This window comes from Lepidochelys kempii, chromosome 7 (assembly GCF_965140265.1).
Source record: "Lepidochelys kempii isolate rLepKem1 chromosome 7, rLepKem1.hap2, whole genome shotgun sequence".
Taxonomy (NCBI): domain Eukaryota; kingdom Metazoa; phylum Chordata; order Testudines; family Cheloniidae; genus Lepidochelys; species Lepidochelys kempii.
The window spans coordinates 59,427,703-59,455,521 of NC_133262.1; the positions used below are offsets into that span (position 1 = coordinate 59,427,703).

Sequence of the window (27,819 nt, forward strand, 5' to 3'; positions counted from 1 at the left end):
CCATTTAATTTACAAGATATTCTTTAACTAACCAGTCTCTTTACAGAAGCTACAGTAATATTCTTGTTTGTTGTTGTTTTACTTGGGTTCCAATAGCACCTAGAGGTCCTGATTGACATCAGAGGCCCATTACACTAGGCATCATACAGACACACACATAGTGAGTAGATTGGATCAAAACATTGTCAACGGAACACTTTTCCATCAGAAAATGCAGTTTTGTCAAAATCAAAATTCTGGTGGGAATGTGCCAGGTTTCAATTAAATTTTCAACAGGAAAGAGTAACTTTATCCTTTTGTTTTCAACTTTTATGTTATAATGTAATTTTTAATATGTTGTATTTTATCTCTTTAATATTTTATATGTATATCATATTTTATATTCATTATAACATGTTAGAGAGATGTGGTGGGGGAGATCATATCTTTTATTGGACCAACTTGTGTTGGAGAAAAAGACAAGCTTTTGAACTTATGCAGAGCTCTTCTTCAGATCTTGGAAAGGTAATCAAAGTGTCACAGGTAAATACAAGGTGGAACAGATTGTTTTTAGTGTAAGGACTTAACACATCTTGCAAGAGACTGTTCAAGGTGAAGTGGGCAATTAGCACCTCTGCAGTCGTAGGACAAAGAGGGGTTAGTGGGTTATAGACTGTTGTAAGGAGCCACAAATCCAGTGTCTTTTTGAGTCCGTAATTTTTAGTGTCTAGCAAAGTTATGAATTGAAAACTCCCAGGATCATCTTGTGAAGGTGTTGTGCCGGTTTCCGTTGAGGATGAGAACTGAGAGGTCAGATACAAAATGGTTGCTTTGTGAGAAGTGTTCACCCACAGGTGATGTGATGTTTTTGTCTTTTTGTGCGAGTCCATTTGAGAGCATAGTAATTGTCTGGTTTCACCCACATAGTTGTTGTTGGGGCATTTAGGAATCAACACGGCTACAACAGCACTGCAAAAAACAATGGAGGATAGTGAATGTTGCCATTTATAAAGCATTGGCATTATCGAAATGCAATGATTTTAGGTTTCAGAGTACAGGGTTTTTGGACTCTCCGTTCCACAAGAAATTCAGAAATTTCAGTGTGTTCCAATTGGGAATGGACACAAGTTTTGAAATGCTGGAATTTCTTGTGGAACAGGAATTCTGTTTCCAGCCACCTCTCCAGTGAGAATTAGCCCCTGCCTCAGAGAGTTTACAGTTTAACCACACAAAGGGAGAGAGAGAAGCATCATTAGCCCATTGTGCAGATGAGATGAAGTGACTTGCCCAAGATCACACAGGAAGTCTGAGGCAGGGACAGACCAGTCCTTACCCAAATTTGGAGGCTGAGGGTGGAGCACCCAAACAGCCCCACTGCAGGGTTGTAGAAGCATCTATACCCACTTCCTGCTCCCATACATGTAGGTCTGGCCACTAGAGTCCAGTAGACATGGATTCCTTGATTGTACATCCCCTGGACTTGCTTATCAGGCTCTTCCCTGCCTCCAAAGAAAGCACAGGGATTCCTGTGATTCAAGAGACCTGGATTTAATTTCCTGCCCCGCCACAGGCTTCCTGTGTGACCTTGGGCAAATCACTTAATCCTTCTGAGCCTCAGGTCCCTGTCTGTATAATGGGGATCATAGGCCTGACTCCCAAGGGTGTTATGAGGATATGTTCATAGATATTTGCAAGCTGGTCAGGTACTGCTCGCCATAGAAAAGACTGGAAACACACAGTGGATTTTACACTGTCTGCCTGTTTAGACTGTAAGGTCTTCAGTGCCTTTGGTGTCTTGTGCAGTGCTGTGCATGCTCTCGGCACTTAAAGAACCACAACTAAAGCCATGTTCCTTGTGCCAAATGGCTAAGATTCTCATCTGGGTGCAGTTCACCAAAGAAACAGTGTCAAGTTTACAAGATTGCCCATACACTGATCTGCAGTAGACCAGGTCAGACTCAGGCTATAGCCCAGTGTCCTATATCTGACAATGGCCAGCACTGCAGGTTCAGAAGAAGGTGCAAGATTCATACAGTAGTGAAATATGGGGTAATCGGCCTCCCAAGAAGGTCTCACTCTAACCCTGAGTAGTCAGAGGTAGGCGTGAACCCTGAAGTACAAGGGTTTGTGTCTTTTCCCAAATAGAACTGTTCTAACCTAACTCTGGATGTTTTTGTTGTCTGTATAAATGCCCAATCCCTCTTTGAATCTCGCTAAGTTCCTAAAGAAGACCATTAAAAAAGTCCATTCCAACAGCGTTGAACACCCCAGTTCTTGCTTCTGAGGAGATGGGGAACAAAGAGCTGCTCTTAAAATAAAGTTGTGATGAGCCAGTTCACCCCAAAATGAGGAACTGTGAAGCAGCCCCCAGGGTTGCTGTTAAAATGCATGTTTGTCTCCCTGTGGCTAGTGGGGCTGGGGAAAAATGACTTTCAAACACACACTGAACAGCTGCTCTGTCGCCTCTGAATCTGTCAGATGCTTCCTTGTGCTTTGCTGACCAGCACCAAGCAGTTTGCTGTATGTAATTCATACGCTACCTGCTCTCACTAAGGAGAACAGCTTTGGAGCCCAGGCGTTGTGTGTTTTTGTTGTTCAGGTTGTATGACATGCCTGTTCTCTAAGCTACCCTTTAATCCGTGTCGCTGCGGACAGAGTAATTTAGACGGGCTGCATTTGGCTAGTTGTCTGCTCTGTAAAATGAGCTGTTCTTCAGGCTCCCATTAACTCATTTGTTTCTGCTGCATGCTGGGTGGAAGGGTGCTCTTCGGAGACCCGCTAATGCAGCACCAGGCATCGTCACAGAGTCAGGCCAGAGAAACATGGAAAAGCTCTGTCAGTAACGCGTGGCACTGGCATGGCGTGTTGCAGTTTCAAAGCACCGGGTAAATATTTAAGTGCCTTCAAGGTGCAGTATGGTGGCACACAGCCCCACTGGGAGTTCCCAGAGCACAGGGATGGCAGGGAGCATGGAAACGACACTGTATTGGCCACAAGGCAGGGCAAACTCTGCCCTGCCAATGCCACTCAGTCCTCACTTGCAGCGCCCCCTGCTATTTGAGCAATGGGCTTCACCCAGCCCTGCCACTGCCCCTCTGTTCTGACCTGCAGTGCCCCTGTACTTCTGCACCTCTCCTGAGTAGCAAAAACTCATTTCTTGGGACCGTGCATTGATTGTGTGATGGAAACAAAGTATCCTCTAGGTGAAAGCCACTGAGCTTGTTTGACTTGTGACAATGACCAGGCCTGGAACGCCTGTCTGTAGAGGTAGAGTTAGCACCTGAGCCCACTTACCCGCTTTGGGATAATGTCCGCTGAGCCTGCCTGTGCTGAGAGGTGACCGTGTAAGAGGAATTAGAAGCATCCAAAGGAGCTCATTTCTGAATCTAAAAGCTCTGTATTTACCCAACCAGTCTGAAGGGCAGCCTGGCAATGTATCTAAAACAGATGCACCTTATTGAACAAATTTTGGCTCTTGGTTCCAGGCGCTGGAAGGTGACTATGTTAGTGCACATCTCCATCAATGGATAGATCTCATTTTTGGTCATAAGCAAAATGGCTCAGCTGCAGTGGAGGCAGTGAATACCTTTCACCCTTACTTCTACGGAGACAAGGTGGACCTCAACAACACCAGCGATCCTCTCATTAAAAGCACCATATTGGGATTTGTCAGCAACTTTGGGCAGATACCAAAACAGGTACAGCACCGCGTTTGTTCTTCCACATCTGTTTACTTTGTTGTTTTAATTACAGGGGCTGGACACGAAGCAGGTTAAAAAGGAGAACAGATGACTCATTCAGACCTGGTAGTGTGTTCCCCCCCCCCCCACACACACACACATTTTGCACAGGTGTAAATGACAACGCCAGCCGTGAATGGGGAGAGAGGGACAAAGAGTTTGTCTAGGGGTAGCTGAGAGCAGAACTAGAGACAGTTAGGTTGCACAGGTGTCGCTCAGAGTACGATTTGGACTGCAGAATTTTTATCACTGATGGTGGTGCATGAAAAGAAAAGAGCTCAGCTTGACTCTCTCAGCCCAGGGTGTGCTTGCAGGGCTGGCAGCTAGACAAATTATATTTTTACTTGTGAACTGAGCAAATCTGATCCGGGTTCTATGACAGCCAGTACCTATGGTCCATGGTACCATTTGCACGTAGTTGCCTTTAAATGCTCTGCAAGATGAAAATTAAGGGCCCGATTTTATTCTCAAGTGCATCTGGTAAATCGGGCATAACTCTTCTTAAATCAGTAAGGTTGTAGCCGTGTAAATCTGGTGCAAGTAGCTCAGAGTCAGGTCTGAAGATTTCCACTCCCTGCCGTACACTTAATAATATGAAAAATACCGGTTTCCTATATAGCACTTCTCTTCAGTGGATCTCAAAGTGCATTGCAATCTTCAGTGGGGTTATCCTCACAACACTCCTGTAAGGTAGGGCAATTATGCCCCTTGTACAGAGTTGGCTGAGGTATAGAATGGCTAACTGACTTGTCCGGGGTCACACAGTAAGTGTTCTGTGGCCAACACACTCCTTTGTGAAGTGAGATTTATTCTGTGTGGTAGAGAGATCACCCCCTTTCTGTACCTAGGGAAGAAAATACTGTCTCAGTGAAGGCGCTCAGATACTACAGTGATGAGTGTAATATACAAACCTGTATAGTCTAGAACAGAATAGAATTAGAGATGCACCCAAAGAAAACACATGGGTTAAGTTCCAGGGTAATATTTCATCCCGTCATAGAAGAAGGGGCCATTTTCAAACACCAGAGCTGGCTCTGGGGTGGATTTCAGACGCCCCTTATTTGTGGGATGTTCAGATCTCAGCAGAGAATATGTGAAACCTTGCCAGGGCATAAAGGCGCCACACGCACAGTGCTTACCCCAGGCTCTGCTGGCCGGAAGTGGGATTGCATGTGGAGAAAGACAAGCTGTGAGCAGGGGAAGTGACCAGCTTCGGAGAGTAAAGTCTCATGCAGCGGAGGAAATACACCTACACACTGTTCTCTGGGCTAGATCCTCAGCCAGTAGAAATCAGTGTAATGGAGCTTTACACCAGCTGAGGATCTGGCCCTCTGTTTCTCCAGTCTGTGCAGTACACGCATACACAGGGCTTTCTGGCCCATGTTGTCTTTGTACCACAGAACAGTAAAGGATTTCCCATTTCCCAGGGCAGTCCTCAGGAAAGTGCCAGGTTCAGGGTGTGTACGTAGATGGGCAAAGGTGGTTTAGAGCTGCCTATGCCATCCTCTCATTCTTGAAGACCCTAAGATTTAGCTGTCTATTTTCCTAGTGGGTGTGTACAATGTATGAACACACACACCCTGCTCCTTCCCTTCAGTATCTATGAATTATACACACACACGAAGGCAGCTCGGCGTGCTGACTCCTAGCATCTCCGCAAGTTTTACTTTACATTGGGATCTAGGATGTTTGCTTTTAGGCAGAGATGGAACCGAGTTGCCAGGCTTTTGGATCTGGATTCAGATCAGAAAATCCAGGTTGTTCTGGTTCAGGCCCATTACAGAGATGGGCCTAAGCTGCAGTGTCCAGACCAGCTCTGGATCTAACCCTCCCCGGACTTTAGGGGGGGTGAGGTTGGGTTGAATCCAAGATTCCACACCGGCTCCATCTCAGGTTTTCGTCCAAGAGTTGTCAAAGCAGCAAGGATTCTTTAGAAGAGAGCAGGCTTTCCCCGGAGCAGCTTCACCCCTGGAGTGTTGCCACCCGTAGATCTCTGGCCTGTGCCTTGCCCCCTGTAACACACGCCGATTGCTCTACTGGTCCAGTGGATCAGCACGGCGGGTCAGGAAGCAGCACAAGTCAGGCTACACTGGGCATCCTGTGCAGCCCAGTCTCCCTGGCTTTGCGTTCATGGAGAAGCTAGGATTGCTGTCGGATTTGCAGAAGTAGGCAGAGGGGGCTATTTGAGCTGCATGGTCCTATTGCCAACATCTTTATCCTCTTGTTAAACCATTTTGACATTAGTTTTAGCTTGGGGGAAAGAGGCTACTTCCTCACCTCATTGTGCTGCCTTTACTTGGCACCCTGTAAAATCTGAAGCTCTGTCTTCTTACAATCAAAGGCTACAGCAGCAGAAAGGCTGAGAAGCGGAGATATAAAAAATAATAATAATCCCCCTTAAGAAAAGCCACTCAGCTATTTTCTCTAGACATTTTGTTGCTGAGTACTTCCTAGAGATGAGGCTAGATGGCTGCATTTCCCCTGAATCCCATCAGAGCGAGGAAGAGCACAGAGCTGGGAGGGAATCAAGCTATCGGCAAAGCAATAGGAAGGCATTCACAGGGCAAGGCTGAGACCACCAAACTCGTTTCATTTGTGATCTAATCATAGTTAGGGTGCTAGCCTGGGTCTCTGGAGTCCTGGGTTCAGTTCCCAGCTCAGCCACAGACTTCCAGTGTGCCCTTGGGTAAGTCACTTAGCCTCCGTTCCCCGTCTGTAAAATGGGAATAACAGCTCTTCCCTACCTCACAGGGGTGTTGTGAGGATCAATCCACTGAAGTTGGTGAGGTGCTCAGATACTGTGGTGATGGGGGGTTTAGAAGTACCGCAGAGAGACAGATGTGTCCACTACACATAGTGGCAGATTGTTTTAAATATATTTTTAAGTGTTATCCCTTTGTTTTAGCTCTTCACTAAATCCCACCCATCCAGGAATGCCACGGGCAAGAATGCACCAGGGAAAGAGGCTGCGTCCTCTCTGCGATCAGCTGGACATGTGCCTCCATTGCTCAGCAGCCTGCAAACTCTGAAGCTGTCTCCTGTCACAATCAAAGGTGCTTGGCAGTGCCACGAATTCAGCCGTCTTCCATGTAAAAATCCGTGAAAAGTCCTTGACCAGGCAAAGAGCTGGATGTGTTTGAACCCTACAGCTGGGCATAGCTTTATTTTAGCAAACTACTGAATTGATCCCTTCAAGGTCCATGTTGCCATGTCATGTAGTTTTTATTATTTATAGATAGAGAGGGAGAGACTGAAAAGGGGAAGAAATAATTTCATGAAAAAATTCAAAATTTTGAAGTCATTCTTTTTTCATGTGGTCCAAAGCAGAAAAACATTTTAGGGTTTTTGTTTTTGTTTTTTAATTTTTGCAAAACTTTTTTTTAATTTTGAATTTTTGAAATGTTGTTTTTTCTTCTTTCTTCCCTCCCCCCACCCCTTTTCTGCATGGAATGTAATAAAATGAGTGATGTCCATGGTTCCCCCCACCCACACACACTTTTTCATTTTCCTCCCTACCATCCCCCCTTTTTCTATTCTGTAACTTTTCCCATGTAGTTTTGAAAAGCTAGAAAATTTAAAAAGGAAAAAAAATTAAAAACAATCAAACCCTCAAATCCCTTCACTCATTCTATTGACTTCAGGGGGAAATAGGGAGAAAAAATAAAATATTGACTTTTTGACAGTTGAAATGTTCAAGTTTTCAGTTTCATCAAAAACCAGGACATTTTGCAACACCAAAAAGCTTTTCATGGCATTTTTCATTTTTGAAGGAATAAAAACTATTTGAGGGGCCGGAGAAACATTTTGGAAAGAAACATTTTGACCAGTTCTGCTCTCTCTCAGTAGTGCCTACATGCCCGGTCAGGGTCAGGGCCCCATGTGCCAGGTGCTGTACAGACAGAATAGAAGATGGTCCTTATATTCGAAACAGACACGCTAGACAAACAGATTGAGCCAAACAACAAATATGCAATTGTTAAAGGTACAGAACTTGTGTGTGCTTCTTTGAGTGATTGCTCATATCGATTCCAATTAGGTGTGCGTGCCGCGTGCACAGTCATCGGAAACTTTTCCCTTAGCCGATCCTGTCAGACTGGCTGTGGAGCCCCCTGGAGTGACGCCTTCATGGCACTAGATATATGACCCTGCCACCCTGGCCCCTACTCAGTTCCTTCTTTACGATAGTGGTGGTCCTTGGAACTGCGGTCACTTGCATAGCAAGTGCTTCCCTTAGCTTACTTTGTAGTTGTTTGTTAGTAGATTTGTAGTTGTTAGTTAGAAGGTTAGGTAGTGGGAGTGCGGTCTAGCCCCAATCCCGTATCCTTCCCCTTGGTCCCGGGGCATGCCTCAAGGATTCAAGCCCTGCGGAACCTGCAGTAAGCCTATGCTGATAGGTGACCCCCACAACTTTTGCCTCAAGTGTCTGGGGGAGCACGCCAAACAGAGAGGTGCAAAATCTGCAAGGCGTTCCAACCAAAGACAAAGGAGGAGTGGAATTTCTGACTGAAACAGCTCTTAATGGACTCTGCTCTTCGTCCCCAATCTGCCACTGATTGTCAGGACCCAGCATCGGGCGCGTCCATGCGGAGTGCCCCAGTTTCAGTACAAGACACAGTGCTGAAAAAGGACTCGGGCCAAAGTGACCCTCGGCACTGGCGCTCCCTGGCACTGGGACTGTGGAGAGAAACTGGCACTGATTCCACTCCCTGGTGCTGCATGAGTGGCACAGGAAAACTGACAAAGGCCGTTCTCCTGGGTTGAGAGCGACTGTGCTGGCGAGTGTGACAGCAGTGTGTCCCAGGCAGGAGCATTTGGTGCAAAAACCTCAGGAATTGGGGCTGTCGACTTCGGGCCCATTAAGGGAACCATTGAGTCTGGTTCCCAGCAATACCCCTGAGAGACAGTGTCGGGTGGAAGAGTTGGAGCTGCCATCCACCCCGGACACTTTTGTAGCTGTGAGGGATCTGATTGCCATGACGGCACCTCAGTCCCCGGCAGGTAGAGACAAGCCTCCAGTGCCACATCATCCAGTACCATCTAGAGGCAAACCTGCCATGATGAGGCAGTTGCCCTCTCAAGATCAGCACCGCTCTCCATGGCATTGCTCCAGAACACCCCTTTCTTGACACCAATCGCCAGCACCAGCCTCCAGGAGGGGTTCCCCAGCACCATCAGGGTGACGCGAGCCTTCCTGTCACCGACAGGGGAGCAGCACTGGTCTCCAGCACCAGGTGAGTGCCAACGGGTAAGCGGCACCAGTCTCTGGCACCAAGGGAGTGGCACTGGTCCCCCACCCTGGCTCCTCGTCACCGGTCTCCAGTGCAGTATCGTTCGGCGCCACCGTGGTAGTCAAGGTCTAGGCCTGCCTCATCAGACTCTGACGCCAACTTGTTCTATTCCTGGCATAGCCGGCACATATTGGACTCCATCTCACCTGCCGCCGGACACAGCTACTGTCACAGTGACAGTTATTGACAATGAGGTCCCTGGTGGCAATCAGGAGCAGGCAGAGGAGGTGGTTGAACCTGAGGACCCCATGGTGGACATTTTGGCACCAGAGGGCCATCTAGAGTCACTCTGCCACTGATAAAAACTATCCAGAGCCATATCAAGACTCTGTGGCAGACCCCTGCATCCATTCCGCCTACTGCAAAAGGGTTTGAGTGGAAATACTTTGTACCCTCTAAAGGGTCTGAGTACCTCTTCTCTCACCCTCAGCCCTGCTCTTTGGTGGTATCTGCAGTAAACAAGAAAGAGAGACAAGGTCAGCAAGGACTGACTCCTAAATCTAAGGAGTCAAAAAAGATGGACCTTTTTGGAAGAAAGGTCTACTCAACTGCGGGCCCACAGCTGAGGATAGCTAACCAGCAAGCTATCCTTAGAAGATATAACTTCAACTCTTGGGCCTCCATGTTGAAGTGTAAGGAGCTGGTGCCGATGGACTCCAGAGCTGAATTTGTGTCAATAGTTGAGGAAGGAAAGGCAGTGGCACAGACCTCTTTGACGGGGCAGGCCTGTTTTCAGACCAGATGGACTCCAGGCTGCACAGCCTTAAAGACTCCCAGGTGACCATGAAGTCGTTGGGCATGCACACCCCGGCAACCCAACGCAGGCATTTTAAGCCGCAACAACAATGCCCCTATCTTTCTCGGACGAGGCAGGACTTCTATAGAAGGGGTGGGGGTAGAAATGGAAGGCGCAAGCCTTCCCATCCCCGCTCTGGGCACGGCCAAGGCCTGACCAAGCCATCGTTGGGCTCAAAGCAGACCTTTTGAAGGTGTGCCCGTGGACAGTGAACCTGCCATGACACCGGATCTTTCCCCTTGTTTCATGAATCGTCTACCCCACTTCTACCATGCCCTGTCCCAAATAACATCAGACCACTGGGTTCTTCGCACTGTAGAAGTGGGATATTCTCTCCAATTCTGCTCCTTCCCTCCCTCCCACCCCCTGTTCCCTGTCCCTCTCCAGGGACCCTTTTCACAAGCAACTCCTTATCCAGGAGGTACAGGCGCTCTTTGGTGGAGGAGGTTCCTCAGGAGCTCAGGGGCAAGGGGTTCTATTCCCATTATGTCCTAATCCCCAAAGCCCAGTCTCAGACCCATTCTAGACCTGCGAGGACTCAACAAGTTCAGGGAAAATTTGAAGTTCTGCATGGTCTCCCTAAGTGCTATTATCCCTTCCCTGGATCTGGGAGACTGGTATGTCACCCTCGACATGAAAGACACGTACTTTCACATAGCTATATGGCCTACACACAGACGATTCCTCGGGTTTGTCATTGACCACAACCATTATCAGTTCATGGTCTTCCCCTTCGGTCTGTCGATAGCCCCCCCGAGTGTTCACCAAGTGCATGTCAGTTGTAGCAGCCTTCCTCTGAAGGAGGCAGGTGTAGGTATACCCCTACCTTGATGACTGGCTGCTCAGAGGCTGCACCAGGGAGCAGGTGGAGTTTCAAGTTCGATTGGTCAGATCCACTTTTGAGAGACTGGGTCTCCTCCTCAATGTGAGTCGACTTTGTTACCAACCCAAAGAATAGAGTTCATTGGGGCGGTATTGGACTCAATATAGGCAAGAGCATTTCTGCCCGAGGCCCGCTTCCAAGTGATGGCAGACATTATTCAAGGCCTCAGGCAAGGGGATGCCTGAGTCTCCTTGGCCACATAGCAGACTGCACCTACATGGTCCGGCATGCCAGAATGAGGCTCAGACCCCTCCAAGCATGGCTTACGTTGATCTACTCCCTGGGGCATGACAGCCTGGACTCAGTAGTCGCTGTGCCAAAGCAAATACTCGAGTCCCTCCAATGGTGGCTCGACCCTCAGACAGTGTGCGAGGGCGTCTCCTTCAACAGCCCCCAGCTCTCGTGTCCCTGGTAATGGACACATCAGCTCTGGGATGGGGTGTGCATTTCGGAGATCTCCAAACACAGGGCCTATGGTCGCAGGACAAGCTCTCCCTCCATATCAATATCAAGGAGTTGAGGGCGGTGCGGCTAGCATGCAAAACTTTTCAGGCCCGACTACAAGGACAGTGCGTGACAGTTTTGATGGACAACACCACTGCCATGTTTTACATCAACAGGCAGGGTGGAGCCCGTTCCTCTCCCCTATGTTGGGAAGCCCTCCGGCTATGGGAGTTCTGCATAGCCCATTCCATTCACCTGGAGGAATCATTTCTACCAGGAGCTCAGAACGAACTAGTGGACCACCTCAGCAGGTCCTTCTGCAGTCACGAGTGGTTCATCTGCCCGGATGTCATACACTACATCTTCCAGAAGTGGGGATTTCCCCAGGTCAATCTGTTCACCACCCGGAGCAACAGAAAGTGCCCGCAATTCTGTTCCTCCAGAAACACATCCAGGGCTTGCTTGCGGACACATTCCTGCTCCCCTGGGCAGGACGTCTGTTGTACACCTTTCCACCAATCCCCCTTGTCCACAATGTCCTACTCAAAGTCTGCAGAGACAGGGCATGGACGATTCTGGTGGCACCAGCGTTGCCTCGCCCACATTGGTACACCACACTCCTGGAGCTGTCGGTGGATGCCCCGATCATGTTACCACTACTTCTGGACCTGATCACATGGGACCACAGTTGTCTTCATCACCCCAACCTCCAGTCCTTCCACCTCATAGCCTGGAAGCTTTATGGCTAAACCCCATGGAGTTCCTCTTCTCAGAACTGGTAAGAGAGGTCCTATTCGGCAGCAGAAAACCCTCCACTAGGGCCACATACCTCGCAAAGTGGAAGAGGTTTACATTCTGGTGCACTCAGCATCGTACACCCCCACTCCAGGTGCCCATACCACTCATCCTGGAGTACCTACTGCACCTGAGACAGCAGGGTCTCACAGCGTCATCCATCAAAGTGCACCTTGCAGCCATTTCAGCCTTCTACCCGGGAGTGGCCAGGCATTCCGTCTTCACCAACCCCATGGTTGCCCATTTCCTCAGGGCCTTGAATGGTTATACCCACAAATTGGACAACCGGTCCCTGCGTGGGACCTTAACCTCGTCCTCTCCCAACTAACGGGGCCCCCTTTCGAACTGCTGGGGACTTCCTCCCTTCTCTACCTGTCGTGGAAGGTAGCTTTTCTGGTCGCCATTACCTCAGCAAGAAGGGTGTCGGAGTTAAAGGCCTTCACATCCGACCCTCCGTACACGGACAACATACAACTTAGACCTCACCCAGCCTTCCTTCCAAAAGTGGTGTCACATTTGCACGCCAACAAGGACATTTTTCTGCCTGTCTTCTTCCCTAAGCCTCATACTAATATCCAAGAACAGAGGTTCCACTTATTGGATGTTCGGAGGGTGCTAGCCTTTTACATCGAGCACATGAAGCTGTTCCAAGAGTCAAACCAGCTCTTCGTGGTGGTGGCAGACCAGATGAAGGGACTCCCAGTCACATCTCAGAGAATCTCATCGTGAATCACATCCTGCATCCAGACATGTTACGACCTAGCCAAGGTTCCAGCCCCGGCTCTTACAGCACACTCCACAAGGGTGCAGGCTTCATCGGTGGCGTTCCTGGCCCAGGTCTCAATGCAGGAGATCTGGAGGGCAGCAACGTGGTTCTCGGTGCATACGTTCACCTCTCATTACACCACCATCCAGCATGCCAGAGATGATGCAGCATTCAGCAGAGCAGTGCTCCAGTCAGCGATTCCATAACTCTGACCCCACCGCCTACGTAGGATATGGGAGTCACCTACTTGGAATCGATATGAGCAATCACTCGAAGAGGAAAAACCGGTTACTCACCTTCTCATAACTGTTATTCTTCTAAATGTGTTGCTTATGTCCATTCCAAACCCACCTGCCTTCCTCTCTGTCAGAGTAGCCGGTAAGAAGGAACTGAGGAGGCGCCAGGTCGGCAGGGTCATATATCCAGCACCATGAAGGTGCCGCTCCAGCGGGCTTCACAGCCGACCTGACGGGAGCTGCTAAGGGAAAACTTTCTGACGACTGTGCACGTGGCGTGCGCACACCTAATTGGAATGGACATGAGCAACACTTCTCAAAGAACAACAGTTACGAGAAGGTGAGTAACTGTTTTTTACAACACCCCCCCCCCACACACACACACATAACAGCCTTTCCCATAAACCTCCCATCTGGCCAGCTCCCAGAGACAAACGCCTTCCCAGCCCTAGTTCACCCCATGTGCCCGCCCTCTCCACTCTCTAGGGAGCACTCTACCACAGTCTGGGGTGGGGAGACACAAAGTGTCTGCAGGTGGGCCCTGGACTCTTCTCTCTTCACCCCATCCCATATGGCTGGTGTCTGCCCCCCATCAGTTCTGGAGTGGTGGCTCATGCTGCTTCTTCCCCTGCAGGGGGTGAGGTGGGTGTTGCCAACTTAGCAACTTTGTCACTAGATTTAGTGACTTTTTGGTTTCCCTAGCGAGAAAATAAGTATCAAAGTGACCCGTGACAAATCTAGCAACTGTCACTGCCAATTACAGGTTTCAGAGTAACAGCCGTGTTAGTCTGTATTCGCAAAAAGAAAAGGAGGACTTGTGGCACCTTAGAGACTAACCAAAATTTATTTGAGCATAAGCTTTCGTGAGCTACAGTTCACTTCATCGAAAGCTTATGCTCAAATAAATTGGCTAGTCTCTAAGGTGCCACAAGTCCTCCTTTTCTTTTTGCCAATTACAGTGACATTCAAAGAAAGAAGTCACCAATATCTATAGTCACAAAGTCCTTCACAAGCAGCTCAATAGTGTTAATCCATTCCATGCTTTTCTTACTACATTTCTGTTGCACACCAAGTCAATGTCATTACCTCTCAATTGAGCATGTCCTCGGAAGGAATCGCATTCCAGGGTTGCTTGGGCTGAGATCGCTATAATCTGCAGGCAAGGAAAAGACATTTGTTGAGGCTAATTAAATACTTTGCTAAAGCCAGGCGCACTTTGGAGAGAGCAGCACATTAGCCAGGGCTTGTTTTTACCCAAATGTGTTCTTTCTCACCGCTCCATAGCCGGTAGCACACCCTGTGATGCAGGGAAAGACGGCTAATGAAGCAGGCTGGGCAGGGGAGGCAGGTTAGCCAGTAAGGAGAGCCCCATGGATGGAAGGTGGGGTGGGATGAGACAGGGCCATGTGCCCCAATGCGTGGGGGGCACCGTGCCTCCAGGAAGGAAGCCCTTGCTACAGGATCAAAGGTGGAGCTATTTTGCTTTCAGTTGCCCTTTACTCCTTCTCCTGGCTTGGCCTGGGGTTAGCTGCCTAGCTCTTTCCAGAAATGAAACCCTGGAAACCCTGATTTTTTGTTTTTAAATCTACTTTCTTGGCTCCCGACAGCACCGAGCTCAGGTAAGGCGAATGCCCTCTTTCCCCTGGCTCTGGGCTCTCCCTTTCACTAACCTGCCGGCTCCAATCCAGGCTGGCAAGAAAGGGAGGCTCAGCTGAATTAACCAACCCCAGCCAACCTGGGCTGCAGTGTACAGAGCGCCCTTCCCAATGAGCACCTCAGGGCGCCCTCCTGATGATGACAATGTGCTGTTGTAGTTGCTTCTGGTGTGCAACAGTATATTGTAAGAAGAGCATGGAATGGATTTTATTAACACTATTGAGCTGCTTGTGAATGATTTTGTGACTATACTTGCCTGTGTGCGCGTGCGTGTGTGTATAATTCTCTGGAAATTTTGTTCGATGACATTTTTGACGCCTTTTGAGTGCTTAAACAGCTACATCTAGCAACTTTTCAGGGTTTGTCTGGTGACTTTCTGCTATGTGGAGTTGGCAACACTGGAAGCAGGAGGAAGCGTGTGGCCCATATGGCTTCACTTGCACTGTGAAGTTTAATGTGATGGAATGAAGCATTGTGCATAGATGATGGGACTTGGTGCCACCTGGCATGACATGCCTTCCCCCCGGTGTGTGTCCATGTGTTTCCATAGCCCTGTCTGGAATGTGGCTGCATCTCGCCCCCAGGGTGGCTTTTAGCCTCTGATGCTGGTCATATCACCCAGCACAGTTACAGAGACACGCACACCTTGCGAGGGCAGGGAAAGTCACTCTTAGCACTCTAGAAACAATAGGATGAACTGTGATCTCCTTCTTCTGTTCAGAGGCGCCGAAGGGAGCCATCGGACAGATCATCCATACCGAGAAAATCATTCTGGCCGTCGAGAAAAACAAAGTTTTGATCCCCCCGCTCTGGAACAAAACCTTCTGCTGGGGATTTGACGATTTCACCTGCTGCCTTGGAAACTACGGAACTGACAAGGTAAATGAGAACAAAGGCCAAGGGTTTTGAAACACTGGAGACGGTGGACCAGTGCTCTGAGGTGGTACAGAGAATCCTCTTTCAAGATGCTTGGTGAGTCTTGCTCATGTGCTCAGGGTCTAACAGATGACCAGATTTTGGGGTGGGAAGGAAGTTCTCAGGTCACATTGGCAAGGACCTTGGGATGTTTCACCTTCCTCTGCAGCTTGGGGCACGGATCACCTGCTGGGATCATCTTGGCATGTCCCACCTAATCAATTCCCTGCCAGTGCAGGGGCCTTGGTCATTGGTGGCACCTCAGTCTCTCCCACTCTCTGCCTGTGGCTCATAACAGTGTAGTCTGCTGGGGACTGAAATGCTTTAGCCTAACTAAAATCTTTGACTTTAATATGGGAGTGTCTGGGTGAAATGTAATGGCTTGTGCCATACAGGAGGTCAAACTGGATGATCTAAATGTTCCTTTCTGGCCTGAAATTCAATGGAAAGTGACTTGTGATTTTGGGTGTCTTGGTGTTTGAGGTGCCCAACTTGAGACATCGTAAAGAGGTCTCATTTTCAGAGGGTGGGCGCTCAGCACCTTCTGGAAATCTGACCCCACTGAAAGTGTCTCAGATTGGGCACCCAAAATCAGTAGTTCCTCTTGAAAATCTTGGCCAATATCGAACTGATCTGAAATTCTTCTCTAGTTCCAGTCACTATATTGTCTGTTACACTGAAACCGAAACTTGTGTGATAGGACGTCTCTTGGCCCCTGATGAGAAATTTTGTGATGCAGAACTTTCTGCTGGGATTAAGATAGGACCATCTGTCAATTTCCTCCACCCCCCGAGCTTAGCACAGTGCTCTCATTCAAAACACTAATTCAGCTTCCCCTAGAAATCTGTAGAGCCCTGCAAATCTGCAGATATCCGCTTTATATCAGCAGATATCTGTGGACCATTTTTGCTGATAGTGCAGATGTGGGTACAAATTTTGTATCCACGCAGGGATCTGACTGTAAGAGCCGGGCGGACAGCTGTAAGGAACCGTGGCGCAGACCCTCCACCTGCCCTGGGTTGGGGCCTGGGGGGCAGGGACACTGGGTGGGGGACTGCTCAGGCCCCCTGCCAAAGGCAGATGGAGGGTCCAGCATGGCTCCCCGCAGTTGCCCACCTGGCTCTTAGCGTGGCCGGGCTGCGACTCTGAGAGCCGCCCCACCCCCCCCCCCACACACAGTTGGAGCTGGGTTGGGGAGAGCCGTGCTGGCAGCTGTCGGGAGCCTGGGTCCCTCCAAGCCCTCCCTGTGCAGGGGTCTGGGGGGCATAGACTCGGGCTGGAGGCTGCTTGGGCCTCCTGCCTAGGGCAGTTGGAGGGACCTAGGCTCCCCATATCTGCCAGCATGGCTCTCCCCGACCCAGCTCCAGCTGTGTGGGGGGGGGGGGAGGAGGGGGGTGGCTCCAGGCAGAGAGCGGCTCTTGGAGCTGCAGCCTGGCCACGGTAAAAGCCAGGCGGGGAGCTGTGGCAGACCCTCCCCGTGCCCTGGGTAGGGAGCCCGAGCAGCCCCCAGGAAGTTCCATAGGTCGCCCACCTGGCCAGATCAGTGTGGAGCCCAGCCAGGGAGCCATGGGGAACCCTGGCGGACCCTCCACCTGCCCTCAGTGCAGGAGATGGGGGCTGAAGCAGCCCCCGACTGTGTCCCCACCCCCAAGGCTCCCCGCCCGGCCAAAGGTAGGTGGAGGGTCTGCGACTCCTCACAGGTTCCTCACAGCTGCCCGCGGCGCTCTCGCCGACTCGGCTCCAGTGGGGGGTGGGAGGTGCCTCGGAGCCTCAGCCCAGCCCTGGTGCAGAGCCCTGCAAATCCACAGATAGCCACAGATAATTCTTGCAGATTGGATGCGGATACAAATTTTTGTATCCATGCAGGGCTCTAGAAATCTGATCCTCTGACTTCTTTACTGTAAGAAATCAACAGCACACATGGCAGTGCTGCATGCATGCTGGAGTGCCAGCGGCCAAGGAGAGAGCAGTGTTCTCTCTTAAAAGGAGGGATGGCCAGTGCTAGTGTGGGGCTCGGGAGACCAGCGTTCAGTTCCCTGCATAGTTCATCAGACGTTCAAAGTAGCAGAAACCTTTCCCTTTCCCCTGGGAAGCTAAATGTGTACCGAACCATGTGCTGGGAAAACACAAACAACCAGGGGTCACCAGTGGGGACAGAACCCGGGGATCCCTGCACCAAAAGCACCGGCCTCTACACTTGAGCAATTCCTCTACCTATGAGTAAGTAGCAGGTTGTTCTCCTCTCTATTTTAAGTACTTACATGGTGCCCCATCACTGTAGAATATGATAGCATCACAATCTGTAATGTATTTATCCTCACAACATGCCTGTGAGGTAGGGAGCTGCTTATTCCTATTGTACAGGTGAGGAACTGGGCACAGAGAGACTAATTGACTCACCCAAAGTCACACAGGATGCCTGTTGGAGAGCAGAGAATGGAACCTGTTCCTTGAATCTTAAGCTAGTGCCCTAGTTGCTGGATCATCCTTCCAATCCAGCCAGCAGGTAAAGGTTGATCCACTCCCACACCAACATACACATAACCATGCTGTTACACATGCAGGCTGTGAGAGCAGAACTGAGAGGAAAATTTAGTCTTTAGTCTAACTTCACTGTGAGTTGAGGATGTCCTGCACCTTGAGGGACTGGGCCCTTTCTTTGGACTGACCTTTGATCCCAACCTTCCTTTGGTTCTCAAGAATGGGTAGGAGGAACATTCCTTTCCCAGTCTCGAAGGGAAGATGAGAGCTTGGTTCTCAGGCCCCAAATCTGTTCTCTGGTTTAAATATTGACAGGCTTCAATCAAACGAATCTGTGCCACAGAAATGACTGCCAGTGTTTTTACCTTCTGCAGAACACAGTGACACTCGAATGCATGACAGATTGGGGCAAGTGCCTCTGTGCTGTATGTCCCACACCAACTACTGTCATTACCTCTGGAACGAGCACCGTTGTGTGTGTCTGGGAGCTTTCCCTGGTCAAGGACAAAGTGAGATGCCTGAACTTGAGACAGGTACAGTACCACAGCTAACCTGACGTGCCAGCTTAGTAAGTGCAGGTTTGAGATCAGAACTGGGAAGGGGTTTTGATGAAAGCTGTTCCTCTATCAGGGTGACAAAGAAAGATGGTATAGATGGCATCACACAGCATATCAACCTGCCACCCGTTTAGGCATTGACAGTGACAAATGGACTCAGGGAATCTAACCCAGAGTTGTTTTGACAAAACACTTTTTCAACATAAAATGCCATTGTGTCAAAAACAAACGTTGTTCTGCAGAAACATGTCATTTTCAATGAAACTTTTGTAGGGGAGGTTTCTCAGGTTCAAAGTAAGGATGCTCTGGGTCTCCCATACTGTAAGTGTGTGTTTAGTGACTGGGCTATTGGTTATTCTGGGGTGGGGCTCAGGTTCGTGATTCACAGCATGGATTGATCTTTCTCTCAGGTGAGTACCCTAACCACTGGCAGTTCGCTGTTCTGTGGTGAGTGGGTGTCTCTTTCATTCTCTCAGGTGTTCAGCTGAAAATTTCAAAAGGTCTCAGGTTTGATACAAAACCAAATGTTTGAAACATCAACTTTTTGCGTAAAATAGAATTCTTGTTTCCGGCCTTCCCTATGTGTAACCCCATATGGGGTTGGCCGTACCTGCCTCTAACAGACTTCTGAGCAGTCTGTCTTTTTCTCACACTTTAGCAATGCTAGTATAGCTTGCTATGCCCTCAAGTCTTGAAAATAAGAAATATACCCCTCCACTCCAACCGCCCGTGGACCTTCACCCCACCCAGCTCCATCCGAGTCGTTATGTATTGTTCAAATGGTTCCCATTTCCTTTGTTCTAGCTGGGTCAGGAGGCAGGAGCACCAAAACGTTGTAAGACTTCTCTAACCAGATTTCCAGCCCAGTATTTCTGATCAAGAAGGTTCAGATAAGTAACCAGAGTTCTGGATACTTTACCTATCCTGAATTTGGGACCTTTGTGAGGTTCATCCATCACTCCCATAAGGTGGAAAATGGCCCAAGTGGCAGAATATGGATCTCTATCCAGATCCAAACTGCCTTTCTCTAGCTTTCTGCTGGGGTAACTCCATTGTAACCAGGATTTAGACTGCCATAAAACTGAAGTAATGCCATAGACATTCAGGCCTGAAATTGTGACCACCTGGGCTGCTTTTATGAATACGCTTTTGATGTTCTTCAGTGATATCTAAGGAAATAGACAGCAACTTGTTCCCTTTTCCCCTTAGACCAAATGAGATAACTCTCCTCTGATACTCTCAGGTGAAATAATAAGGGGAAGCGTTCGTGGGGTTTGAGAGACATGAAGGTATTCAATCCGTAGAAATATGCTCTGTCCATTAGTTCCTGCAGAAAAGACTCAGGAAAAAATGCAGGTTTTCCCAGGTCCAGGACAAGAACATATTTCATTTGCCATAGGTGATGGGGAAATGTCAAAAGGCTGAGTCTGGGTTGAGCTTGGAGAGGCCCCCAGAATATTATCTATTTAGCTAGACCTCTTGGCCCTGCAAATTGGAGCACAAATTGACATGAGTTTCTAATACTTCCTGCTTCTGAAGAGGCCCAAAACACCATCAGAAGGCCTTGTCTCATGAACGTTAGCCTGTCTGTTTCCTCTCAGAACCCAGGACACAGATATGGAAGGGAAAGAAACAGCTCTAGGGTAAAATCTAAGCAACACATTTTGGAGATCAAGAAAAGTTCAGTTCAGGGTCAGTTTGCGTTTTGGGCAAAGGTTCAGGGAGGTTCTTTGTTTTACCTTTACTGGTTTGCCGGTCTCATTAGCGGCCCACAATTTATGGCTGACTTTTGAGGAGCCGGTGTTGCTAATGTGTATGCTGCAATTAAATGATATTGCCCATATTCCACAAAGTACCGGTGTGAATCACGCAATGCCAAAAATGACCTGGATTTCCTTTCGGTCTCTACTGGCAGAAGGCATTAATCATTTAGATGTCTCTGTGGCCTAGATGTCAATCTGAACTATGCCCCTAAATGACTTCCAGTGAATTACGTGCTGTTGTTTCATGGTCGTTGTTTATTCTGCTGAACAAAACTATTGTATCGTTATCCCTGAGATACTGAGCTTCACTTAAGTAAAGCTGATGTGCTATAAAGCTCATGCTATTCACTTATCAGCCTTCTCAAGGGACTAATGTGTTCTTGTTTGAGTTGGAGTAAAAGACAGAAACTGTGTTTCAGCAGGAAGATCTTATTCCCTTCTTAACGGGCTGCCTCCAAAGTTTTGTGTAGCACTGAAGATGCAGCGTAATAGCCACGGTATCCATCTGTGCAGTTTTATCTGTCTGAAAAAGAGTGGCCCATGTGACTCACACTCCCATAACTCTGCACCAAGGGAAACACGTAACCGGTTCGGATAAGCATCCAGAAGAGCTGTGTTGCGCCTTTCAAGCACAGACCCATGGTGGAGTGGGTGCAGCAAAGCCGCAGCACACCCCTGCTGAGTCACCCTTTTTGCGGGTGCAGTGTTTCCTTTGTGGCTGGCCAGTGTATGGAGGGGGTGAAGAGACCACTGACTACTGCTGCAGGCCAGGTGCAGTCTTTGTGCACAAGCACTGCGATCAGAGACCAGGGCTCTGTCTGCCCTGAATTGGCAGCACTGACTGGCTCTGCCTGAACGGAGAAGTCCTGTGATGGTGGCTTCCCTTGTGCTGTCGCACTGCTGTCCAGCCTTAGAGAACAGGGACCTGCAAACCAAGAAACTAACGGCAAAGGTCTGAAACCTGGAGAAGAGCTCTCAGCAGGTTGGTGTGAATGGTCTGTTTCCTGCTCCAGAGATGCACTCACTGCCAGCTCCACAGCCTGAGCCCCAGGAGCCCAAATCAGCGAACCTGGGCCGGCAAAGGCCGCGCCGCCAGTCTTGCATATCTGTGTAGATGTAACCAGAGACTCAGGCTCACATCCCTGTTCTGATTCAGACACGGAGTCGCTCTCTCTCTCTGCAGCCACTGAATATTTAATTATCTATAAGTGGAAGAGCTCCGACAGCAGATACGGAAGGAGCAAGAGGATGGCTCAGTAGCGTGGTGGTCAGGATGCTTACTTGGGTCTCCCACGTCCCAGATGAGTGCCTGCACTGGTGGGCTATTCAGGAGTGAGGTGTATCTCACTCTCTTGAATCCCATCCAAAATTCCACCCTTAGAAACTTTCCCAACAAAATTTTTGTCGAAATCAACATGTTTCCGCAACAAGGCTCAGTTCTGATGAATCAGCATTTTCTGACAAGTTAAAAAGTTTTATTTTGTGTGAACCAAAAAACTCCAGGTGAAACTGATCAGCAGCCACTGTGTTCTGTGTCGCATGGGAACAAACTCCACTGGGTTTTGTCTGGTTGTGACCTACAACCATAAATTGCTCGCAGGCTGCCCTGAAGTTCCAAGCCTGCCCCAAACTCACTCCACAGCCTGGAGCCCCCCAGAGCTCAGTTGGGAATGGGCTTCAAGGCTGGGATGAAAACTTTGCACAGCTTTGCTTAAATCCCCTCTTCTGCCATTATCTTTTACCCATGAGCTCATACTTTGATAGGGTCTAAAATTATATTAAACCCTGTATCTCAAGCCCATGTCATGCCTGTGACACCTGAAAGTCATCTCGGTCCCATACAGCCTGGTGCAACAGAGCATGTTGACCCGAGGGGTTCATATTTAAATGCTGTTGTCCGAACAACCTTGGCAAATAGCATTTATTAGGCGGCCAGTAAGAAGTTGGGCTGACATAGGAGGAGAGTATATACCATACGTGTTCTGAGAGGTCAACAGGGACGTTCAGGACCGAGACCCACGCTGAACCGAGTCAAACCCTAGAAGTTCATTGATTATTCCATGCAGAGAAAGCCAGCGGGGAATTCACCTCTCCAGTTAAAATTCGCATTAAAACTCTGGTGTGACATTCAGGGAAGTCGAGTCACAGCACTCATTGACTTCAGTACGACTGAAAATCAGGCCCAGGAATTTTAAAGAAAGCAAGTAGGGCCCGATTCTCCGTTGTCCAAAACCTTGTACCCTCATTTACACCACTGCATCTTGGGTGTAAAATCAGATCGGCATATCACATCCATTAAGTGAAATGAATGTATTAGTTTCTGTCTGTAATACATTGACTAAAATTAAGGGGCTTTTTTATGGAAGACCTAAATTTTGGGGCTAAGCTAAACTGGCAGTGTCTCTTATGATAGAGATGCTTACAAAATAGGGGGGAGGGGTAAAAGAAAGTAATGTTTAACAGAAAGGTTCCCAGAGAGGTTAATTTTAATTTTGCAAATCTTCAGTATTAGAAAAAATATTGAGACGGTCTGTATCGGGTAGAATAATAGGGAGAAATGTCTCCAAAATGTCATTGAAAATATTTTTATTTAAAAATTTTACAAATGTTGAACAGCTCTAACCTCTGAGTATGAATCTCACCTTGATAAGGCCAGAAGGGCAGAGGTAAGAGACGTTTTACACTGCTAACCAGAGCTAAAAGTGTTTTATATGAGGCAGTATGGTCAAATAGCTATAACACAAGTCTAAGGACAAGGAGATCTGGGTTCTGTTACCACCTCTGATTCACTGGGTAAGTTTAGGAAAGTCACTTAATCTCTCTGGACCTCAGTTTCCCCATCTTTAAGTTAAGGACAAGGGAGCTTTGAGATTCCATTTTAGACTCTGATTTTGTGGAGTAAATCACATGTTCTTACTAAACTAATCCCAGTGGGAATGTGGATCCCTAGTAACCCAGCTGCTTGGTTATGGTTTGGGGTCGCTTTGTACTCCCAGGCTTTGTATGGACACACTCAGGCCGTGACCTGTCTGGCTGCATCTGTGACCTACAGCGTCCTTGTGAGCGGATCCAATGACAGAACCTGCATCATATGGGACCTGAACAAGCTGACATACATCACCCATCTCCCTACCCATAGGGCCAGTCTCTCTGCTATTGCCATCAACGATTCAACGGTAAGAACTTCATTTATCATCTTTCTCCTGATGTGTCCATGAGCATTTCATGATAATGTAAGGGGTGCTCTTCCCAATGTAAAAACATCCTGAGATGCTGATCAATTGATTTTCCCTTTTATAGAGGTTGCTAATAGTACTCTTAAGGATGAGAAGGGAGCACTAAAAGGTACAATACAATATAGACGAATAGCTAAGTAGAAGCATCCGTGTGTGGCTGGATAGGAAGATTAAACCTCTTGATTTGTGAGCTGGCTTGAGAAGCATAGCAGTATAGTCCCTTGCACTTCTGCCTTTGGCTCACATGTGACCCTTCTGCTTCCAATGATTTCTCCTGACATGCATGTGTTATGGCTGTGCCAGGTGGGACTAATTACACCCAAGTCCTGATCCACAGTCTACCGGCTCTGGATGTTCCTGAATCAGCGGTCTCAGCCAGCAGACAATTACCTGATGTGCTATTGTTTTCCTTCCCCCTCCAACCCTCTCCACTAGAAAGGGGCTCATAAGAACAGCCGTACTGGGTCAGACCAATGGTCCATCTAGCCCAGTGTCCTGTCTTCTAACAATGGCCTGTGCCAAATGCTTCCAAGGTAATGAACAGAATGGGGCAGTTATCAAGTGATCCATCCCCTATCATAGAATCATAGAAGATTAGGGTTGGAAGAGACCTCAGGAGGTCATCTAGTCCAACCCCTTGCTCCAAACAGGACCAACCCCAACTAAATCATGCCAGCCAGGGCTTTGTCAAGACGGGCCTTAAAAACCTCTAAGGATGGAGATTCCACCACCTTCCCAAGTAACCTATTCCAGTGCTTCACCACCCTCCCAGGGAAATAGCGTTTCCTAATATCCAACCTAGACCACCCCCACTGCAACTTAAGACCATTGCTCCTTGTTCTGTCATCTGCCACTGTTGAGAACAGCCGAGCTCCATCCTCTTTGGAACCCCCCTTCAGGTAGTTGAAGGTTGCTATCAAATCCCCCCTCACTCTTCTCTTCTGCAGACTAAATAAGCCCAGTTCCCTCAGCCTCTCCTCGTAAATCATGTGCCCCCGCCTCCTAATCATTTTCGTTGCCCTCTGCTGGACTCTCTCCAATTTGTTCACTTCCTTTCTGTAGTGGGGGGGCCCAAAACTGGATGTAATATTCCAGATGTGGTCTCACCAGTGCCGAATAGAGGGGAATAATCACTTCCCTCCATCTGCTGGCAATGCTCCTACTAATGCAGCCCAATATGCTGTTAGCCTTCTTGGCAACAAGGTCACACTGTTGACTCATATCCAGCTTCTCCTCCACTGCAGTCTCCAGGTCCTTTTCTGCAGAACTGCCGCTTAGCCAGTTGATCCCCAATTTGTAGCAGTGTATGGGATTATTCTGTCCTAAGTGCAGTACTCTGCACTTGTCCTTGTTGTCTATCGTCCAGACCCAGCATCTGGTAGTCAGAGGCTTAGGGACACCCAGAGCATGGGTTGCATTCCTTACCATGTTGACTAATGGCCACTGATGGACCAATCCTCCATCAACTTATATAATTCTTTTTTGAACCGAGTTATGCTTGTGGCTTTCACAACATCTTTAGGCAACGAGTTTCACAGGTTGATTGTGTGTTGTGTGAAGTGGTACTTCCTTTTGTTGGTTTTAAACCTACTGCCTGTTAATTTCATCGGGTGACTCCAGGTCCTTGTGTTCTGTGAAGGGGTAGATAACACTTCCTTATTCACTTTCCCCACAGCATTCATGATTTTATAGACGTCTCTCATAACCCTCTGCCCTTAGTCTTCTCTTTTCCAAGTCCCAGTCTTTGTAATCTCTCCTATTAGGGATGGTGGTAGAAACGAAAAATCCATCTGCAGTCTGTTCCCAGAAACACAGCTGCTTGCACATCATTATGAAAATAATCTGGATTAGATTTAATTGTAGGCACTCAACTTGCTTGGATGTGAATTCCCCCAAATCTCTGCTTCCTGAGCAGGCTGTTTATATACGCCCGTGTTTCTGTGTTCAGTTGATCTTCACAAAAGAGAGCAGCGGTTGTCAAGTCACAGAGTACTGTGGCTTGTGCTGAGAAGTGTTAGGGGTGTATATTGAGGTCCTAGCAATAAGAAGTCCCAAAACATCTGTGTACTCTAACAACTGAGGTTGTCAGCACTTTGGGGCAGGGACTGTTTATTTCTTCTGCATTTGTACAAAACCTAGTGTGAGGGGACTTTGTCCATGACTGAGGCTTCTGGGGTCCATGACTCCAATGCAAATGAATAATAATAATAATAATTTTCACTAAAGCCCAAGGAGTGGGATTTTCCATACACTTAATGGCAAATACCAATGGTCAGTGGTAAAACTCCCACAGAGTTAGGCCAACGCTTGACTGTTCTTGTCAGACCCCCGCAAAGTAAACTGGAGAAGCCACACATTTTAAAATAAATAGGAGTGCTGGTGAAAGATGCTGGGTTAAGATGCTAGAGGATAAATGTATCTGTTTCCAAAGCTTCCTCCACTGTGTCCCACCATAGGTTTCCCCTGGAGGGAGAGTGGGGTCCATTGTCTATAGCCCATGCTGTCCTTGATTCCTTTGCCAAGCAGTGGGCCAAGCAGGGTCCATGACAGTGGTGATGATTGTTGTGATGTGGAATTAGTGCACTAGGGATTGGATTGAGACAATCAGTACTTTGATGGGGGTCATTGAGCAGCTGTTAGATCGGTGCTGATTGAAAATTTTCCAACAGAAGGCTTTTCTATCAGAAAACATCATTTCACTGAAGCCAAAACTTCCTGCGGGAATACATTGATTTTTGATAAAATCTCATTTTGGGGGGGAAACCATGAGAATAGTATTTCTCTAAGGTCAACATGTTCCATTTCAGTTTTTTGAGAACATAACATTTCCATTTTTCAGTCTGAAATGACTTTTCGTTTCAACATGCTTCATTTTATATTGTAAAGACAGACATTTAAAAACGTTGAAACTGAAATGGAATATGTTGAAACCTATTAAAAAAACATTTGGCTTGATCCTTGAGGATTTTTTTTTTCAGAAAGTTTGTGTCATGGGAAATTTTGAATTTCTTTGTTTTCATTCTGATTTGAAATAAAACAAATTTTGAAATGGAGGAATTTGCTGAAAAACAGAAATTCCAGTCTCCACATAGCTCTGTGTTACACTCTTATTATTTGTCCTGTGGTAGCAAGTAGGGCCCCAATGCTAGGTCTATTGCAATGACACCCGGGGCCACAGTCGTGGACCAGAACCCCATAGTGCCAGGTTAGGCATGGTACATTATTAGGTTTAATACGGTAGTGCCTAGGTGCTCTAGTCATGGAGCAGGACCCTGTTGTGCTAGGTGCTGTACAGAAGTAGAGCAAGAAGGTGATCTTGCCTTGGAGAATTTACAATCTGAGTAAGAAAGTAAAGGTTTTATGTAGCTGCTGATCTCTGTTGGATTTCAGTCAGCGATGTAGACCTGAAAAACTCTATAGCCCATTACCAAATCCCGGAGCCTCCCAGGCTCCCATGCAGTTAAAGTAGTTTAAAGGCTGGTTTACACTGAGAAGTTACGTCGGCATAGCTACATCTCTCAGGGGTTTGAAAAATCCACAGCCTGAGGGACATAGTTAAGCTGATCTAACCCCCAGTGTAGACAGCGCTAGGTCAATGGAAGGATTCTTCTATTAGCCTAACCTACCACCTCCTGGGGAGGTAGATTAACTACAGCGACTGGAGAACCACGCCCGTTGCTGTAGTCAGTGTCTACACTGAAGCACTACAGTGGCACAGCTGTGGTTGTACCAGAGTAGAGTTTCAAGTGTAGCCAGGGCCCAAGTTTCAATTCTCTCCGTACTGGCCATGCAGTTTCAAATAAACCCTTCTCAGTCTGTCTTGATTTTTTTCCACTGCGATGTGAAGAGCCCTGGTCCAAAATCAGGAGGAGGGAAAGGCGCAGCAGTAGTTAATTTAAACCGGATGCACGCTGCTTACTTCAGGACACACCAGCCTCTGCCAGGAGCAGGTGGACTTGCTGCTGCTATTCTATTTTAGCTGGTTCCTAGGGGTTGGAAAGTTTGGATGGAATTTATATCGGGGAGGATGAACCCAGGAAGTTTAATAAAAATGCACTTGTAGATAGATCAGGGGCAATATTATAAAGACCGCATCCTAGAGGCTGCTCCTGGAGCTTTGAATATCTGCATTTTCCTTGCTCTTAAGGCTTTGGAGATCTGTGACTTTCTGCTCCCACTGCACACACACAATTGCCCTTAAAGCTGTACACACAAGCATTACAAGGAGAGGAGAGACTCAGTTGCGAAGGGTGTTATTGGCACTGTGAGCCAAGCTCCCATGAA

General features: G+C 48.0%; 1 protein-coding gene across 9 annotated transcripts in view; it reads left to right on the top strand.

Moving 5' to 3' along the window:
* The window catches only part of WDFY4 (WDFY family member 4), a 247,143-nt gene that overhangs the window by 206,432 nt on the left and 12,892 nt on the right, over positions 1 to 27,819 (top strand). For 8 of the 9 annotated variants that reach the window (XM_073353062.1, XM_073353061.1, XM_073353064.1 and 5 more), the window contains 5 exons: positions 3,465 to 3,677; positions 6,625 to 6,772; positions 15,305 to 15,462; positions 18,354 to 18,512; positions 23,296 to 23,475. In XM_073353062.1, the coding sequence (XP_073209163.1) occupies positions 3,465 to 3,677; positions 6,625 to 6,772; positions 15,305 to 15,462; positions 18,354 to 18,512; positions 23,296 to 23,475 (858 nt within the window). Of the gene's footprint in view, positions 1 to 3,464; positions 3,678 to 6,624; positions 6,773 to 15,304; positions 15,463 to 18,353; positions 18,513 to 23,295; positions 23,476 to 27,819 lie in introns of those variants that run through there. The other variant, XM_073353067.1, reaches the window with a different exon arrangement.